The 14,423-nt window shown below is 48.9% G+C and overlaps 2 protein-coding genes across 2 annotated transcripts; one reads left to right on the top strand and one right to left on the bottom strand.

The window, feature by feature from the left end:
- Positions 1-1,532: 1,532 nt before the first annotated feature.
- Positions 1,533-8,082, bottom strand: fkbp6 (FKBP prolyl isomerase 6). The gene is made up of 8 exons (XM_088907183.1): positions 7,999-8,082; positions 7,036-7,153; positions 5,640-5,729; positions 4,873-5,075; positions 4,482-4,601; positions 3,250-3,447; positions 1,707-1,816; positions 1,533-1,614 (listed from the first exon to the last, which is right to left on the bottom strand). The coding sequence occupies exons 1-8, from the start codon at positions 8,080-8,082 to the stop codon at positions 1,533-1,535; spliced, it is 1,005 nt and encodes a 334-aa protein (XP_088763309.1).
- Positions 8,083-10,196: 2,114 nt separating this feature from the next.
- LOC148814070 (E3 ubiquitin-protein ligase TRIM50-like) lies at positions 10,197-14,204 on the top strand. The gene is made up of 6 exons (XM_088907209.1): positions 10,197-10,601; positions 11,496-11,591; positions 12,113-12,343; positions 12,748-12,770; positions 13,385-13,515; positions 13,645-14,204. Exons 1-6 carry the CDS (start codon positions 10,197-10,199, stop codon positions 14,202-14,204), a joined length of 1,446 nt encoding a protein of 481 aa, XP_088763335.1.
- Positions 14,205-14,423: the final 219 nt, after the last annotated feature.

The raw sequence follows: 14,423 nt of genomic DNA, 5'->3' as shown, positions 1-14,423 counted from the left end.
CTCTTATGGTTTTCAAACCTCCTACATAAAAAAAAACTCCTGTTGATTCTGAAAAGGGAAAAAAAGAAGATGCTGTGCTGGAGTGTGCCAGAGCCCTTTGAAGTGCAGCCAGAGCGTGTCATTAATACGATTCCTAAATTACTTTCTGCAGGCTTTGATCTGCAAACCGCTGTCACTTAAAGGTACCAGAGTGCAGGGGGCATGTGGCAGCAGCAGGGGCTCTGCAGAGCAGCCCCTGGGATGATCAACAAGGAGCCGCATTCACAAACCGCAGGGGAGACATGTTGCAGCAAATCGCACTCGACCCCTTCTGTCATCGCGTCTGTTATTGGCGACTCCCTTATCTTGCTACACTGGCTGCACGATGACTATCGTGTTGCGTCTTACATTTACACATGAGCACCCTCCCGGCTCATAACAAATTATTGCGAACATTAAGTCTTAAGCCGCATTAAGCTCTTTCACAGCAGTTTAATCACCGGGAACGGGCTCAGTTTCACCTGAGAGTGAGAGAGACAGACCTTTGCATACCCACGTGCACTAGGGGGTGAAGGAAGTTTCAAAATGCTGCCTGTAACTGCGCCAGCACTTCACCCCGGCTCTCTGCCACACTACAGCCTCTGCTTACACGAGCTACAACCCCCTCCTCTAACCAGCACCTTGTGCAGGGGGAGGTGTTCTTAGCTCATCAAGCTTTGCCTTTCAGATTTTCTTAATACTGTGAATAAAAGGAAATTAATTTCTTTCATGTTTTTGTTTGAAAATTTTACCTCTTTTAAAAATAGCAGCCCATTGAATTTCCCATCAGAACTCCAGTGTATGTCAGTCAACGGCACATTCAGAATGTACCCTTTGATCTTCCGAGTACATCATGTTAAATTCCACACGATCTCATTTGGAAATCGCTGCACATGTCTTGGCAAGGTGTTGGAAGCTGGGCCTTGTACTGCTTTCAGTTACCATGATGCACAGATTATGGTGCGTGTAATGCTTTTACAGAAGTCTTAATTTTCACATAGAAAAGAGTCTGCATAGAAATGAAAATTATTTTTCTCTTTTGCACAGCCTTTAAGCTTACAATGTAAATTACAGAGAACTGTGCATAGATGCAATATTTAAAAATTACCAACTGAAGAAAAAGGTCATTAGAGTATCCGTCATGGCACTGGAAGCTGTACTGAAAGGAACAGCAGGCTACCACTGCAGACAGGCCAAGGAACTAAAGTACTGACCAAATACCATTGTGTTATTTTGCAACTTACAACCACAGCACTCAGTAAGATTTCACAGATTTTGATTAATGTAATGTTCAAGGATTAATAATACTAACGCTAAAAGAGAATTACACATTTTCCTGCTCTCCAGCCCGATATTTAGTTAAGCACTGCCCTCCTGTGGGCTCTTCTGGAAGGACATCCTACAGATCAATGCACCTTGCAGAAAAAGGCGTCACAAGAACACATTAAAAACTGAAATGTGAATGTTCTAGATTACCAATAAGTTTCAGCAATAAGAAAAAAAAAAACTCACCTTTATTTCTTTGATGCAGCATTTAAGCTTGCAAACATCCTGGCACACATCTCCTTGCTCTCTGCCAAATAACCCTTGTGGCAACTACAAAAGAGTTTACAGACATATGAGCATCAATCTCTTCTTGATGCGTGCCCATACAAACAGACCCTGAGACGGAAAAAGCAAAATCCAACCTTTCCAGCTTCTTCAAGAGGTCTTTGATGTCTGTGTCCAAGGGTTTTTTCTCCTGTGCCATCATGAGGCAGTTTCTGGCCTTTCTGTATTCTCCCATCTCCATGTAGGCCTAGATAAACACATACACAAAAAAAGATTTGCCCCACAAGCCACGACTATCTGAATCTACCACAGCATAATTCCGATGGCTGTGGCATCATCATCAAATCTCTGCCCTGTGTCAGCTCTTCAAACCAGTAGGACTTTGTAGGAAAACGTGGCACAAGTTTGAAGCATCTTTTAGAGTATCCTACATACATCTCACACACCCTGGGAGAGAGAAACCAAACCATGAGAGCTACTCTGCCTGGGGGCCACCAGCCTGGCTCTTGCAGGCTTTAGCAGTCACCCACGATCAACCAAGGAGATCTACCTAGCCTAGGAGGCATCTGGACTACTTCAGAGGATAAGATGATGCTTATACGTTTAGCAGACTTTGTTAACCAGAATGATTTGGGGAGGCCTGGGATAACCCACACCATCAACAGCTGCCACTGCCAAGGCTCTCAGGACAATTTGGTCTGATTTAGAATTGGTGAATCCACACGACAGCAAATTAAATTCAGAAGACATGATGTTAATGAAACGTGATGTAATCTTGGGAAGTAATAAAGATGTTTCCAATGTATTAATTGATGTTACTGGCAAAGAACGAGTATTTTTGTAAGGCACTGGATTCATAGAAAATAACTAAAAAAAAAGTGCAGCAATGAAGTCGTCCACTTGCCATCTGTGCCAGATCTCAAACGTTCAGCAAAACTGCTCCTGAATAGAGCTGGGACGGGAGACTTTTTTAAGATCACTTTATTGGCCATATACAATTTCTTGTATTAGGAATTTGTCTTTTTGTATACCCCAACTTGCTCTCCATGAGACACACAGACAGGGAGAGAAGCTTGGGGTCAGAGTGCAGGGTCAGCCATTTAAACGGCGCCCCTGAAACAGTTGGGGTTAAGAGCCTTGCTCAGGGGCCCAAAGGAGTAGGATTCCTCTGCCGGCCACAGGATACGAACCGGCAACCTTCCAGCCACAGGCGCAGATCCTTAGCCACAGAGCCACCGCACCACCCGGATGGGAGACATATAGGGAAAACCAGGCTGCTGGTGTAAGAATTACTGGTAACCTAATAGATGGTGCTCTTCCCTCTGGACCAGACTTTTTAAACCAATAGCCCACTTATGGTGAACATAATGCTGACAGATGTTCTGTATTTCAGATGAGAGTTTTGACAGCATTGCTTGCGATATTCAGCCTGATTTTACATTTGGCCAGATGTATTTGCCCTGCCCCCCGACTCCAACTGGCTGGGGAGCAAGGTTGCTGGTGCAGAAAGACTATTGCACTTTGTACAATGCGTCAACTGTGCAAAGGATTCTGGTACTCTTAGTGACGAAAGATGTATCTGGAGGGAGGGGAGGAAAGGGGCTTGTGTGGACGCAGTACCTGCACCCCCCAGGGGTGGCAGCACTGCTCAGGCAGAGGGGGGTTGGGAGGAAGCCTCACCTGCCCGCAGCGGAAGAGAGCCTTGGCGCTGTGGGGGCTGATCTCCAAGGCCTTCTGCCCATAATCCAGGGCCTTGCCTGGGCGCTCCAGGCGCAGCTGCGTGAGGGACAAGTTGAGAAGGATGGGCAGCTGCAGGGCTTCCATGCTGCGCTTCTCTTCATCGCCCATCGGCTGGCGGTCCCCCAGCACAGCGATCCCCTGGAGGGCACAGGCAGGGTGAGAGAATAAGAGCAATGGGCAGCCACACAATCTCATGCAATCAGCTAGAGCTGCGTGGCCTGATTTACACACTCTGGATTTCTGAGAGTTGGAAAATAAAGCAGAAGAACAGCAATTATAAGACATTTATCACACGCATCCACATGTGTTTTAGGGGGGTTCCATATCAAAATGCTAAATGTTTAAAAAAACTAAATTATCACATAACTCTCTGCCTTTCACTGTATATGCTCATCAACAGCACTGCCCACTCCAGAGGAGCAGACTGAGATTGTTGGAGCCTGTATTCAGTTTCACAAATGTGTCTGGTCTGCTTTCAACAGACCTGTAGACACTTATGGGATGGGGTCAGTTTTTCAAAATGATCTTTTTTATTTTAAGGAGCTTCTGAAATTGGAAACGAAACCTTGTAGAAAAAGTCTTGAGTAGCTGAATGAGAAACAGTTACCAAAACGATTGCCGAGGGTGAGAGTTTCCCCAGATAGCATTAAAAATCATCTATCCTAACTGCAATCATCCCACGATACTTTGGTCACTAATTAGAAAAACAACTCAGCTATTTAGCTCACATAACGCATGCATTTTTTATCTTATCTTCTGAAGTAATCAACTGCGCACGCGGGCACATGTATGAAGTATTGTGAAAGGCTCTTGATTAACACTCAGTAACTACTGACACACCTGAAGAAGGCTCCACGGCCGAAACGTTGTGTTCTCTTTCTTCTTTTTTTCAGCATGGAATAAACCTATTACTTGTTCCCTTACTCAGTAACTACTACTCCCTCCTTCAATCAGGCTTTGAGAACCTCTCCCTCTGCATCACCATCATGCAGGTCTCACTGTACTCTTGTGAATGCGACTTTCATTTAATCTTATTGAGGGTTTCCTTCATACTTGCACCGCAATGCGACTCACCCTGGATAAAGGCACCTGCAATGCAATTAATATAAAGAATCAGTAGTAAGAGTTTCTCAGGAAGCGGGCTTGCAGACGGACGCCGATGCGCTCCTTGCCTTTCTGTAATGCTCCTTGGCCTCCTCGTAGCGTCCTTGCCCAAAGCAGCGGTTGCCGAAGGTGCGCTCCGTGTCGACCACGCTGAGCGCCGTGGACAGCGGGACTGCGCGCTGCTGCTCCTGGGAAGACGATGGGGAAAAGAGGAAAACTGCTTTGCAGCCAAATCTCACTCCCTGTCAACAGCTCTGCTGCCTCTGGTAATAATAATAAACTATTTTACACAGCGCTTTTCAAAAGGCAGCATCTCCTCTTAACAAGACCTTTCACTTTATACGTACAGGATCTGACCAAAGCGCGTTGTGTTTTCACACAGAACAAACATGACCACGGTGCCCCCAGGCCACACCCAAGGCAGCGGGAAAACGCACAGCCGTTCTCACAGGCCATTACCAGAGTCAGGTCGAAAAAGCTGTCGACTTTGGCCGTGTCCAGGAAGTCGAGGAGGTGCACCTCAAACAGCACGGTGGCAGCGGGAGGGATGAGCGGAGGGCAGCCCATCGCCCCGTACGCATAGTCGGGCAGGAAGAGGAAACGCGCAAACTCGCCCTTCCGCATGGTCAGCAAGCCCACCTCCAGGCCCACCAGCGTCACCTCTGGGGAACAGGGAGAAGAAGCCTTAAAGAGTAAGGCAGGGGAGAGGGAGGCAGTGGTGCAGTTGCTTTTACCAAGATATATTTCAGAGGGCTTGTTATTGCACTGCCAACTAAATCATTTAAAATCATGTGCAACCTCAACTTGCTGTGGAACTAAACAGAAAGTGATGATGATGATGAATGACCGAAGGGGTGTGCCCTTTACTAACTGCTTACTCCTGGGGAGTGGTAACAGGCTGAGCAGGACAGACTGCACTTCCCTTTCTAACCCTAACCCCTGCGACAGTCTCCAGCTCCCCCAGGCCAGGGTGGAGGTATAATCCCCCAGCACGCCGTGGTTCTGCCCCAGGTCTCCTCCAGTGGGCCGTGCCCAGTACACCCCATACACCTCCAGCAGGGGGCACCTCACCAGGTGTCTGAACCACCTCAACCCGGCAACAACTGGACTCCAAGCTCCTCCCAGAGCACAGTACTCTGCAAAAAGATCTACTGCACCCCGTAACCCCACACAAGCCTGTAAGGCCTTCATGATGATGTGTTCCCGACACCCGGCGCAGAACCCACCTCTTCCCAGCCTCATCAGGCGAGGGTGCTTCAAATAGGAGTTGCTTTCAAACGGCGCGTCGGAGTATTCCAGAAAGCCTGCGTAACGAACTGGAAAAATACATCTCAGAAGTGCATACAGTTATCTGCTGTGCAAAATCAACCCGCTGAATTAAGTGTTTATTCTAAAAAAGAAGCAAACAAAGCTACATAGAGAGTGTGTCATTCAGGGGGAGATCACCAGAACCCCCGCCTGGCTTCAGTGTCCAGTCAAAGCTCAATGGCACTGACCACCACACTTGTGTGTGAAACATTGTGATGAAAATATAAAAAATAATACAATTTCTTCAATAAATTGTAATGGAAGCAATACATGGGTTTTTTCTTTACAGATTAACGTAAGATATGATGTAAAATTGGACACTAAAAACAGACCAAGTTTTTTTTACTTTGTCCAACTGCAAAAACACGCTAATTATTTCTCGGTTCTGTAAAGCAGAAAAGCATCCGCTTGCCATTTTCCAGGGCCCATCTTCCCTGCACAGCACAGGACGTGGCACTGAGCCGAGATGCAAAGAAACGGCCGGCTGTTCTAGACCGGGCCGTTATAAATAGGCAAATAAAACTTCTATTTTATCTTGGAGGAGTACCAAGGTCAGCTCGCCACAGCTAATCAGCTCTGAATTCCTCAGAAGAAGGCGGAACCACAAGCTCACTACTTTAAAAAAGGGGACTGGCAGACTGACATTTCTTGGAAATACACTACAAAAGCCTGAGGTAAATAAAAAGTCATCCCAGACTGTTAAGATAAAGATGTTTGCTAGTGAGACCAAGGAGAACGCGACCGGCTCTGCAAGCTGGGAATCTGTTGCCGATATTCCACATGAGGATTTCCATGCTGCCATTTCTAAACACCAGCACTGGGCTGTAGCCTTCATGCAGCTTTTGCTCAATCAGGGTTCTTTACAACACGGCGTCATCACCAAGAGAACGTGTGCCTTCGTGTGCCGCACAAGAGGCACCTGCACTCACGATGTTCTGCAATATCCAATCTGATCTGTGATTTCTCTTTTGTTAAAGGCAATCAAGAAATCAGTATTAAGAATACCCACCCTAAGAAGCAATCTGTTCTTTATCAAGACAACTGAGGAAGTGCTGTTCAGGATGCTTCTACACTGGATTTTTATTCCCCACCCCCCTGTCCAATCCTAATGGGACACAGCCTTTCCTCACAGCAACCGGACCCGAGCGCAGCGGTATTCCCATAAAGTGTCCGACGGCCACACTGGAGCCCCGGGGAATCAAGGCCGCATCGCTAGCAACACCCCAGCGTCAGGGATCCCCACAGTCCAGCCAGAGCTCCATTTAAAAGCATCAAGACTAGGGCACTCTTGCCCACTTTGCTCTCTTCACTTACACGAGACGGACGCGTTCTCTGGGACCAGCTGGCCAACTCCAGGGTGGATCACTTCCTTCAGGATCCCTCCATCACCCACCAGGGCCTGCATGCGCCGCGCCAGGCGCCGATACGGGCTCTGCGCACACAGACAGGCTGCATCAGCCAGGCACACAGGAGCCCAGCCAGGCGCAGGGTCACCAGAAACACCAGCAAACCCCTCCCAGTGCTTAATCAGACCCAGGGGGGTTTAGAGCAGAGGTCAGGGGGTCTTCTGGCTGCTGTCCCAGTGGAGACCTTAAAAACCACTTGTGGACGTTCTGAAGCCAAGGTACACCAGTGGTCAAATATGGGACTGCTGAACAGATGAACGGAGAGGAAGCCACAGGTCTCTGCCACACCTGGTCAAGCGCATGCAGCCATCTCCTCCATTAGCCCCTGGCCTGCTGCCCAGCCCAGCCCATGCACACGGGACCTCTACTTATTACTACCCTCTTGGCCAGGATACTCTTCAATGGTCACTATCCACATCCATCGGTTTTAATCTGCATGATTATGTAAGCGGTAGTAATAAGAAGTCTGAACGGCGATGACAACACCGCAGTGGCCGAGTGCTTGGCGAGTGTGGTAGATACTGTAGTATACTGCCCTCCGAAGAAATGAAATACAGTACGAGCTAGGGATTGAATCAAGGAAAATGCCAGGCCTCAAAGTTTATCAAAACAAAAACCTCTTGTCAGTTTAGCCAAGGTACATTAAAAGCGACGTATTTTCCCCCATTGTAAATCACAATTGCTTCGGCGTTGATAATAAAATAATACAAACTGAACACATCGAGCACAACAGATTCAGTCACGGGCAGGTTAAAGACTACATTTCTAAATTAAAAAGCGTTACCAATATACGTAAATACTAACAGAAAGCGAGGTTTGCAGGAAAATAAGTAAAGGACACAAATTAACCCTCACACCAGCTCTGGCTCACCTGCGACTCCGAATTTCTTTGCTGCTCCTCCGGGTTTAAAAACTGCTGGACTCTGGCTGACAGCCCGTTGGTCGACATATCCATCAAATTAATCACCCCACCTTTAAAAATGCGATTCTAATATTTTATCTTCTTGGGCACTAAAAACCGCCGGTCCGCCCCGCAGCTTCCCGCCCACAGGCCTGAGGCCGAGCCGAGAGGAGAGGGCCGGCCTCAATAATGACCACAACAACAGTCCCAAACACTGTCCAGGACACCCCGGGGCTAATTTACTGTGGCTAACTGATCAAAGATTCAGAACAGCAATATCATATCATTAATCACGCTTGTTAGATGTGCGCTTTGGTGATACCGTCAGTCCTAAATTAAATGTGCGAATCGGTGTAAAACAAGCACGTACAACCTGCGACTTAAATGATACTTAAATTATCGGTCACCCTCAATCATCGGACTTCTGAAGAATTTGAAAAAAATTGTTTTGGCCACTGAAGTACGTGATTTGTTAAATTAGGGAGCTGATGGATCATTTGAAATGAAAACACCAACACCTGTCTGGAGCTCGCAGGACACAGCTGGACAGTCCTACCTGACTGACCACGACACCACGATGTGTTCAAGACTTTGCAAATTGCTAATTTAAGGGAGAGCTGCTGGACTGTGCCTTTCCAGGAACATGGTACGAACAGACGTTTTGAAACCTTATCCAGGGGCAGGCAGGAGTGTGGCCTTCCGTCCGGATGTGTGTCCAATAGGAAATCTCGAAACAAATGCAAATCCCAAAACGCAACTCCTTTCAGGATATCTAGTTACAATAATTTAATACCAATCTTTAAAATTTTGCGTTAGTGTTTTTTGTCAGTTATTTGAGAACGCAACTTGCCAGATAATCGAGCTTCCAATGCTGCATATTACCGGAGTAATGTGTCCTATACTAATAAATTACTCTGTGACCTTTACAAACGCAGAGCGTCGCAGATAGATTTACGTTTGGTGTTGTGGTGGGCGAACGGCAAGAAACTCCTTAGTCTTATTGCAAATGTGTCCGTTGTGCCCTTTCAAGACGTACTGTAGTAATTTATTTCACTTGAATCTAGAGAAAAAAAAAGCACCATTGCACTTGAGTACTTTAGATTAGTAATTTGCGATATTGCCTTAAGTCTCGTTTTGCTTATGTAATACCAAAAATGAAAAATAAGAAATTCAAAGGAATGCGGGCAGGACACACGTGAGTGGTGTAGAGTCTGCTGTAGATCGCTGCCTCACAGTGCTGTTTGGTCACCTGTAGCTGCCCCTGCCTGCCTGACCACGGCTGCTGACCTTTGTACATCACTCTGCCTCTTCCTTTGAAAATTGCTTGACTTATTATTCGCTGATGTAGATAGGTACTTGACAATGTTCAATGTTTAGTAAGCAAAGCCCTTTCAGTCCTGTGTCTTAGGACCTGTATGTGCTGTAATTGTTTTGTTTTAGGTTTAGAGCTTATTTGATTCCACCTGTATTGTCTGTGTATTGCTTCATACATCTGTGAGAGAGCTTGTTTTGTTTCTAGAAGCTACTAGATCTGAGGATCTCTCCCAGCTATTTCTTGAATGAAGCCAGGAAATCAGTTTCAGGAACATGACAGGTAGCTTGTTCCACACTCCCGCCACCTGTTGTGTAGTGGAAGTATGGCCTCCCTGTCAATGGACCCCCACAGACGGACTCCCTTTCTGTCCTTCAGACATTATTGTAAAAACAGGTTTAATCAAGACCTCAGTGTTGGTGTGGTATCGTCCGCTTTTTCACAACTTTTTTATTTTTCTTCTCGAACGAGCCCCTGTGTGCAGAGCTTGCTATGAAAATAAGGGCGTTTACAAACGATCACAAGGTGCCAGTTCCTGGCACCGCTTGAGCAAGAAATCTGATAAAAACGTCTCCTCTGAAGGTCACCCTCGACACCTGGGCTTCAGACACCCTTCTCTCCCGGACAGAGGAGAGTCCAGGCTCATTCCACCACGCCGCTGTCTTCTGGAACCAACGCCCCACTTCCCGGGCAACCCCAAGAAGAGAGACCCCTAAAAAGTGGACATTTCAGGGAGGCTTTTAGGGATGAATTGACTGCAGGCCTCCTCTCTTCTTTCTCCGCCCCCCGCTCCAGTGGTTAGTGTGTGCTCTCGGGCCGGCGCCGAGCTCTCCTCAGCTCGGTCCAGCAGCCTGCGATGGCCCGGCGGCCCAGCCTGGAGTCCTTGGAGGACCAGCTCCTGTGCCCGGTGTGCCTGGAGGTGTTCGCCGAGCCCCTGATGCTGCAGTGCGGCCACTCGTACTGCAAGTGCTGTGTGCGGTCCATGGCCATTGACCAGTTCGGCCAGCTGCAGTGCCCAGTGTGCCGCTGCGAGGTGGACGGAGACAGCCCCCCGCCCAATGTCACGCTGGCGAAGATCGTGGACATGCTGCGGGAGCTGAGCGGCTCGCAGCCCGAGGCCGAGGTCTGCCCGCAGCACCACAACCCCCTGAGCCTGTACTGCGAGGAGGACCAGACCGTCATCTGTGGGCTGTGCGGCAGCATCGGGGCCCACCGGGGCCACAGGATCACCCCACTGGGCAGCGTCTACAGCCGCATGAAGGTACCGCTCACCAGTAGAGGGAAGACTCCCAGCAGAAACATTTAGCAAAGATTTGGCTCCAGAGAGGAATGTACATTGTCAGGAAAGTGGATTGCAAACCGAGCAACAAGCAATGGCAGTGTGGAAAAATCCATTAGAAATTACATGAGGGAGGCAGAGTGGTGCAGTGGTACAGTAGGTTAACTGGCGTGAGGGTGAGGGTACGTGTGCGTGTGCGTGTGCCCGTTTCTTGCCGTGCAAAAGGCAGTCTGTCAGTGTAGGACCTTCCTTTAAACCCTGGGATATATCTGATAGCTCTTCTCTGCATGGGTTCCAGAGCAACAATGTCTTTTTTATAACTCAATCTCATCCAGCCAGTTCATAAGAAATCCCAGATAATCTGAAACACGAAGCAAAGGCAGTGGAGAAATGCAGTAAATTGGGACTAGCCTTCATTATTTTTTAAACATCGCCAAGTCTGTTCAGAGGTAAATTGCAAGCTTTCAAATCCTTCAATGTCCTTCTCTGAATGAGTGTGGAAACTTTCATGTTACAGATACAGATCATCACCTGGTTTTTACAGACTGTAATGCTGTTGATTTTTGCTGGGCTGTTCTGTTTGCTGTGGCTCTGATAAGCTGTGCTATTAAATGTTAATGTGTGCCCAGGGCTTTTGAAACAGTAGACCCTGTGACTCGCAGGGCAGCCTTTGAAATGAGTTTTTTTCCCTCATGGTGGCCCTCGCAAGCTTTTGAGCACAGCTGTAATGGATTCACTCTGAAGGTCTCTGCCCTCCTGGATGAGCTCCACAGCAAGCTCATCTTTCCCAGTTTCCCAGTCAGATCCTGGCTGAGGCTCCACAAGAGGTGGAAAACAAACGGAAGCGAAGCTGAAGGCCTGTCCTTTCCCCCGCAGGAGGACGTCTCCTGTCTGATGACGGAGCTGCAGACACAGAGGAGAAAGCTGGAGGAGCAGATCTGTAAAATGGCTTACAACAAGTCTCGCATCACTGTGAGTCCCACTGCCCAGATGGGCCATTCTGCTGTCTTGTTCTTTCTTTGATGCCTCCGGACTCTGGAAATACTGTGTGCTAATAACCCATCACTGACTCCCTGACACCCTGGGAAGATTTATGGCAGCTGTTAGAGCTGTTACTGTTCTGTAGTAACGCAGAGGGTGCACTTGCTTTATAGGTTCTCTCACAGTGGCTCCTTCTCAGCTGCTGGGGCTTTCTGCTTCTCCCAGGGGGCCAGCAGGAGCACACCTCAAGCAGAGGAGTGCAGCTCTCAGGTATCAGGATCGTTAGGAGCAGCTGCTGCCTCCTCTCGGACACCTCCACCAGTAAGGGGCCTTTTATCTCTTTGGCTGCTTCCAAGACTAAACCAAGGATCTCATCCAGGCCTCCGGGGTGTCAGCACGGCAAGCATGACTGGGTAGCTTGTGGGGTGTCAGAAGAGGGCATGAGGTTAATTGTGTTTGGCGAGTGCCCACGTTACAGGGCGTGCTGACTGAGGGTGCTGTCTCCCTGGCAGAACGAGTCGGATGTGTTCAAGTGGGTGATCCGGAAGGAGTTCGGGGAGCTGCGGCGCTACATCGAGCTGGAGGAAGCCGACTTCATGCAGGCGGTGGAGAGCAAGGCGGCCAGCCTCATCGCCTCCATCCAGAGCCAGGTGGACGACATGACCCAGGTCCTGGCTGGGCTCCAGGAGGCAGAGGGCACCCTGGAGAGGCTGAACAACGAGAGCCACCTGGGCTTCATCACGGTGAGTCCAGCTTGGCAGCGGGTAGGCGTGGAAAACGGGGATGTTTCCAATACAGCCCCCTTCTAAAGGAAGGGCCAGAGACCCGGCCAGGGAGACCACAGAGGAATGAAAGGGTGTTGCTTTGGTTTCACCTACAAGTTTGGGATTGAACGCTGCCGGAGCCGACGTGCTCACCCAGCCTGTATGAAGAGAGTGTAAGGTGACATTCAGAACTGAAGCAGCAGGGAATCACCTCTGGGTGTTGCTCTGTAATGATTAAGGCCTGTCTATGAGATAGGTGATCACCAGAGCTGGGCTCCATTAAATTAATTGAGGACAGCTAGGATTTTAAGTTAGACTGTTTAAGTTTAAAGGAATTTCTCACTTAATGCTGTGAATTGATGGGGTTTCTATTTATCTTGCAGAAATATGGATCTATTGCCCCTAGGTAAGTATCAGGCTTCACCCCTGATCCTCCTAACTGGCTTATCTGTGACTGGGTGATATATTATTTGTGGTGTTAGAAGTGGTCTTGCCCTTTTTTCATCTAATAGTGTTTGTGTTAACTTGCAGATTCAGTCATTTCAGAAGATGTACGTGGTCAGTTAACACCCCCTCTGTCTTTAGACCAGTGAACTCTCCACTGCTGTGATTACACTGAGTGATGTGATGTGGCTTTCAGTTTAGGATTCATTCAGAGAACAACAAACAGCTAATGGATTAATAGACAGTTTCCACTTTAGGTAGAGAATGTCCCCGAACTCTGGTCCAACACATGCAGCAATAAAAAGGCATTTAATTTCTTTTAAATCAAGCAATCAAATTTAAAAATTTAGAGATTTTACGGTATTTTGTGTGTTACACTATGTGTGTAGTATGTTTAGTGAAATGTTTTTGTTTCACTTAGATTTTGCTTATGTTAGTCCCATTTCTACTTTAAAACCCGGTGGAGCTGTCTGCCAAGGCCCAGGAGTGAGGCCCTGCTGCCAGTGTCTTTCTGCTCACACTGGGTGGGGTGTGTCGGAGGGAAGCTGTGTGTTTGATAGCCCATGTGTGTCCCAGGCTCAGAGAGTCACAGCAGAAGCAGCAGAGAGGTGAGCGGACGTACAGCGCTATCACCTTCACACCCGGCTTTCATCACGACGACATCAAGATCTCGGTGTGGAAGAGGCTGCACAGGAGAGTCCTGCCAGGTAACAGCTCATTGTGGAAAGCAGGCCTCACTGCAGTGTGTGTGTGTGTGTGTGTGTGTGTGTGTGTGTGTGTGTGTGTCTTTCCATGACAAGGTGCCTCACTGCAGTTTGTGTGACCGGTTCCCTCAGCCCCGGAGCGTCTGAAGCTGGACCCCCTGACCGCCCACCCCATGCTGCAGCTGCGCTGTGGGGAGACAGTGGTGGAGTGCGGCACGGAGCCCTGCCGCCTGCCCCCCAACCCCGAGCGCTTCTGCTACAGCCACTGCGTGCTGGCCAGCCGGGGCTTCTCCTCGGGGAAGCACTACTGGGAGGTGGTGGTGGAGGACAAGCCCAGGTGGCGCCTGGGGCTCATCAAGGGCACCACCAGCCGCAGGGGCAAGCTGGTCAAGAGCCCGGAGAGCGGCGTTTGGCTCATTGGCCTGCGGGAGGGGCGTCTGTACGAGGCCTTCGCCAACCCCCGTGTGCCCCTGCCCCTGTCCACCCGGCCCGCCAGGATTGGCATCTTCCTGGACTACGAGAAGGGAGAGCTGACCTTCTACAATGCGGACAGCCACCAGGAGCTGGGCTTCATCTACAGCTTCCAGGCCGAGCTGCAGGGGAAGGTGTACCCGCTGTTTGACGTGTGCTGGCACGAGAGGGGTGCCAACAAGCACCCCCTCATCCTTCCTCAGCCCCCTGCGGGAAAGTAGCCTGGTGCCCGTCCCTGGAGCTTGGGAACCGGCCACCCTCCTGTCTCCGAATGCTGGATTCTGCAGTTTTTAATTACCAGCTAAATTCCAAGAGGGTAATTTCGACCTATTAAGCCAATAATAGCTCATTAGTAATTACAGTAATTTAGAGCTGGGGGTGGAATTGAAAGCCTGCAGCTCTGTGGGGGAAAGGGACTGGATTCCGGGCCGAGCTGCTCT

Source organism: Atractosteus spatula, chromosome 27, assembly GCF_055471065.1.
Source record: "Atractosteus spatula isolate fAtrSpa1 chromosome 27, fAtrSpa1.hap1, whole genome shotgun sequence".
In the NCBI taxonomy this organism is placed as follows: domain Eukaryota; kingdom Metazoa; phylum Chordata; class Actinopteri; order Semionotiformes; family Lepisosteidae; genus Atractosteus; species Atractosteus spatula.
Note: the sequence above shows the minus strand (reverse complement) of the source record. Positions and strands in the feature narration are given on the sequence as shown.